Source organism: Salmo trutta, chromosome 38, assembly GCF_901001165.1.
Source record: "Salmo trutta chromosome 38, fSalTru1.1, whole genome shotgun sequence".
In the NCBI taxonomy this organism is placed as follows: Eukaryota; Metazoa; Chordata; class Actinopteri; order Salmoniformes; family Salmonidae; genus Salmo; species Salmo trutta.
In genome coordinates this window covers 25,288,986-25,293,985 of record NC_042994.1, presented here as the reverse complement: position 1 = coordinate 25,293,985, position 5,000 = coordinate 25,288,986, and the positions used below count along the sequence as shown (strand labels likewise).

General features: G+C 35.8%; 1 protein-coding gene across 1 annotated transcript in view; it reads right to left on the bottom strand.

Moving 5' to 3' along the window:
- LOC115178138 (collagen alpha-1(XI) chain-like) overlaps nt 1-1,142 on the bottom strand; it is a 7,893-nt gene extending 6,751 nt beyond the window's left edge. Inside the window, exons 1-2 of the mRNA XM_029739174.1 lie at nt 1,034-1,142; nt 456-774 (exon numbers count right to left, since the gene is read on the bottom strand). Of these exons, the coding sequence (XP_029595034.1) occupies nt 456-660 (205 nt within the window). The 5' untranslated portion in view covers nt 661-774; nt 1,034-1,142. The remainder of the gene's footprint in view (nt 1-455; nt 775-1,033) is intronic.
- Between the last annotated feature and the right edge of the window lie 3,858 nt (nt 1,143-5,000).

Below are 5,000 nucleotides of genomic sequence, written 5' to 3'. Positions count from 1 at the left end.
AGATAGAGATAGATGTATAGATTGATTTAGAGATAGAGTGATAGATAGAGATATAGATTGATATAGAGATAGAGTGATAGAGATAGATGTATAGATTGATATAGAGATAGAGTGATAGATAGATTGATTTAGAGATAGATAGATTGATATAGAGATAGAGTGATAGAGATAGATGTATAGATTGAAATAGAGATAGAGTGATAGCCAGAGAGGGACATATAGATTGAAATAGAGATAGAGATAGAGACATAGAGAGATGGATGGATGACAGACAGACAGACAGACAGACAGACAGACAGACAGACAGACAGACAGACAGACAGACAGACAGACAGACAGACAGACAGACAGACAGACAGACAGACAGACAGACAGACAGACAGACAGACAGACAGACAGACAGACAGACAGACAGACAGACAGACAGACAGATAAAGTGATAGAGAGGTATGTACCATCAGTGTACTTTGGGAACAACAGCTGTAGCTCCTTGCAGGTTCGGGCTGGATACTGGTAGGTCCCCAGGGGGGTCCTCAGACCCTCTACCTCTGTCCTCATAGAAGAGAGAGACGCAAACACCTCCTCCATCCCCTTCTCCTCCTCCTGCCCTGCCTGGTCTGCCTGCATCCTCTCCTCCTCTCCTTCCTCCCTTCCCTCCATCCCCTCTTGCTCTTCCTCGTCTTCCAGAACGGCCCCGTCAAAGGAAGAGTGTTGCCTCCTCCTCCTTCCTCTCTCCTGCACCGGGGGAGACTCAAGACCCACCGCAGGAAGACCCTGAGAGGAGGAGAGGCATTTCTAATTGAGGTTCTAAGGTTCTATGTGAAGGTTTCATGCGATCTTCTGAGGTTCTGATGGAGGTTCTATGTGAAGGTTCTAGGTGATGTTCTAAGGTTCTATTTGGAGGTTATTTGTGGAGGTTCTATGCAGTGGTTCTAGGTGTGGCTCTATTGTTCTATGTGGATGTTCTAGGTGAGGTTCTAAGGTTCTAGGTGAAGTTCTAAGGTTCTAAGCAGATGTACTAGGTGTAACTCACAGGAGGTCCAGGAGGGCCAGCAGGACCTGTATCTCCGATAGAACCGATGGGACCCTGGTTCCCTTTAGAACCCTTCTGTCCTACTCTACCCTAAGAGAGAGAGAGCGAGTGAGAGAGATGGGAGAGAGAAAGAGAGAAAGAGATACAGAGAGAAAGAGAGAGAAACAGAGAGAGAGAAAGAAAGAGAGTGCATGACACAGAAAGAGAGAGAGAGAGAGGAGAGAGAGAGGGAGAAAGCAAACAATTTGACCATGGTTACTGATCAAAACCTTAGAAAAACCTTGACAAAGTACAGGCTCGGTGAGCACAGCCTTGCCATTGAGAAGGGTAGACACAGGAAAACCTGGCTCCCTGTAGAGGAAAGGCTGTGCAACCACTGCACAACAGCAGCACCTGAGACAAAGCTGCATTTCCTGACAAAATGTCAAAAATATAAAACAATTAGAGAGTGTCATTTCCCCAAATCTGAAACCCTTATTCAAGGTTTCAAAGACCCCATGAGTAGGCTACCCATCTTGTTGGGGGAGGACGCTATCACTCAATAGTGATAGTAAGTACTAGTAATAGTAAGTAATAGCGATAGTAAGTACTAGTAATAGTAAGTAATAGTATGTAATAGTAATAGTAAGTAATTGTAAGAAAAAGTAATTAATATCGATAGTAAGTAATAGCAATAGTAAGTAACAGTAATAGTAAGTAATATAGATAGTAAGTAATAGTAATAGTAAGTAACAGTAATAGTAAGTAATTGTTATAGTAAGTAATAGTAATAGTAAGAAAGAGTAAGTAATATCGATAGTAAGTAATAGCAATAGTAAGTAACAGTAATAGTAAGTAATTGTTATAGTAAGTAATAGTAATAGTAAGAAAGAGTAAGTAATATCGATAGTAAGGTATAGTAATAGTAAATAATAGTAATAGTAAGTAATAGTAGGTACTGGTAATAGTAAGTAACAGTAATAGTAAATAATATAGATAGTAAGTAATAGTAATAGTAAGTAACAGTAATAGTAATAGCAAGTAACAGTAATAGTAATTAGAGGTCGACCGATAAATTTGAATGGCCGATTAATTAGGGTTGATTTCAAGTTTTCATAACAATCGGTAATCGGCATTTTTGGACACCGATTGTGGCAGATTTTTTATTATTTTTTTTACCTTTATTTAAACTAGGCAAGTCAGTTAAGAACGGCTTAGGAGCGGTGGGTTAACTGCCTTGTTCAGGGGTAAAACGACAGATGTTTACCATGTCAGCTCGGGGATTCGATCTTGCAACCTTTCGGTTACTAGTCCAACGCTCTAACCACCTGCCTTACATTGCACTCCATGAGGAGCTTGCATGGCAGGCTGACTACCTGTTACGTGAGTGCAGCAAGAAGCCAAGGTAATTGCTAGCTAGCATTAAACTTATCTTATAAAAAACAATCAATCTTAACACAATCACTAGTTAACTACACATGGTTGATGATATTACTAGTTTATCTAGCGTATCCTGCGTTGCATATAATCGATGCGGTGCCTGTTAATTTCTCATCGAATCACAGCCTACTTTCCCAAACGGGTGATGATTTAACAAGCGCATTCGCGAAAAAAGCACTGTCGTTGCACCAATGTGTACCTAACCATAAACATCAATGCCTTTCTTTAAAATCAATACACAAGTATATATTTTTAAACCTGCATATTTAGTTAATATTGCCTGCTAACATGAATTTCTTTTAACTAGGGAAATTGTGTCACTTCTCTTGCGTTCTGTGTAAGCAGTCAGGGTATATGCAGTAGTTTGGGCTGCCTGGCTCGTTGTGAACTGTGTGAAGACCATTTCTTCCTAACAAAGACCGTAATTAATTTGCCAGAATTGTACATAATTATGACATAACATTGAAGGTTGTACAATTTAACAGCAATATTTAGACTTAGGGATGCCACCTGTTAGATAAAACACGGAACGGTTCTGTATTTCACTGAAAGAATAAACGTTTTGTTTTCAAAATGATAGTTTTCGGATTTGACCATGTTAATGACCTAAGGCTCGCATTTCTGTGTGTTATTATGTTATAATTAAGTCTATGATTTGTTTATGACTTCAAGCCTATCAACTCCTGAGATTAGGCTGGTGTAACCAATGTGAAATGGCTAGCTAGTTAGCGGGGTGTGCGCTAATAGCGTTTCAATAGGTGACATCACTCGCTCTGAGACCATGCAGTAGTTCTTCCCCTTGTTCTGCAAGGGCTGCGGCTTTTGTGGAGTGATGGGTAACGATGCTTCGAGGGTGGCTGTTGTCGATGTGTTCCTGGTTCGAGCCCAGGTAGGGGCGAGGAGAGGGATGGAAGCTATACTGTTACACTGGCAATACTAAAGTGCCTATAAGAACATCCAATAGTCAAAGGTATATGAAATACAAATGGTATAGAGAGAAATAGTCCTATAATTCCTATAATAACTACAACCTAAAACGTATTACTTGGTAATATTGAAGACTCATGTTAAAAGGAACTACCAGCTTTCATATGTTCTCATGTTCTGAGCAAGGAACTTAAACGTTAGCTTTTTTACATGGCACATATTGCACTTTTACTTTCTTCTCCAACAATTTGTTTTTGCATTATTTAAACCAAATTGAACATGTTTCATTATTTATTTGAGGCTAAATTGATTTTATTGATGTATTATATTAAGTTAAAATAAGTGTTCGTTCATTATTGTTGTAATTGTCATTATTACAAATAAATAAACCGGCAGATTAATCGGTATCGGCTTTTTTTGGTCCTCCAATAATCGGTATCAGTATCAGCGTTGAAAAATCATAATGGGTCGACCTCTAATAGTAATAGCAAGTAACAGTAATAGTAAGTAATAGTAATAGTAAGTAATAGTAATAGTAAGTAATAGTGATAGTAAGTAGTAGTAATAGTAAGACAGAGTAAATAATATCGATAGTAAGTCATTGTAATAGTAAGTAGCAGTAATGGTAAGTAATGGTAATAGTAAGTAATATTGATAGTAAGTAATAGTAATAGTAAGGTATAGTAATAGTAAGTAACAGTAATAGTAAGTAATAAAGATAGTAAGTAATAGTAAAATAAAAAAGAGTCAGTAATATCGATAGTAAGTAAAAGTAATAGTAAGAAATAGTAATAGTAAGAAAGAGTAAGTAATATCGATAGTAAGTCATTGTAACAGTAAGTAGCAGTAATGGTAAGTAATGGTAATAGTAAGTAATAGTGATAGTAAGTACAAGTAATAGTAAGTAAAAGAAAGAACTAGTAATAGTAAGAAAGAGTAAGTAATATCGATAGTAAGGTATAGTAATAATAAGTAACAGTAAGAGTAAGTAATAGTAATAGTAAGCAATAGTGATAGTAAGTACTAGTAATAGCAAGAAAAGTAAGTAAAATGTATAGTAAGTAATAGTAATAGCAAGTAATAGTAATAGTAAGAAATAGTAATAGTAAGAAATAGTAATAGCAAGTAATATTGATAGTAAGTAATAGTAATAGTAAGTAATAGTAAGTCACAGTGATAGTAAGTACTAGTAACAGTAAGTAACAGTACTAGTAAGTAACAGTAATAGTAAGTAATATCGATAGTAAGTAATAGTAATAGTAAAAAACACTAAATATAAGTAATAGTAAGTAAAAGTGATAATAAGTACTAGTAATAGTAAGTAATAGTAATATTAAGAAAGAGTAAGTAATATTGATAGTAAGTAATTGTTATAGTAAGTAATAGTAAAAGTAGGAAAGAGTAAGTAATATCGATAGTAAGTAATAGCAATAGTACGTAATAGTGATAGTAAGTACTAGTAATAGCACGTACTAGTAATAGTAAGCAATAGTAATAGTAAGTACTAGTGATGGTAAGTAATAGTAAGTAACAGCAATTGTAAATAATTGTAAAGGTAAGTAATAGTAATAGTAAGTAAAAGTAATATCAAGCAATATTAATAGTAAGTAATGGCAATAGT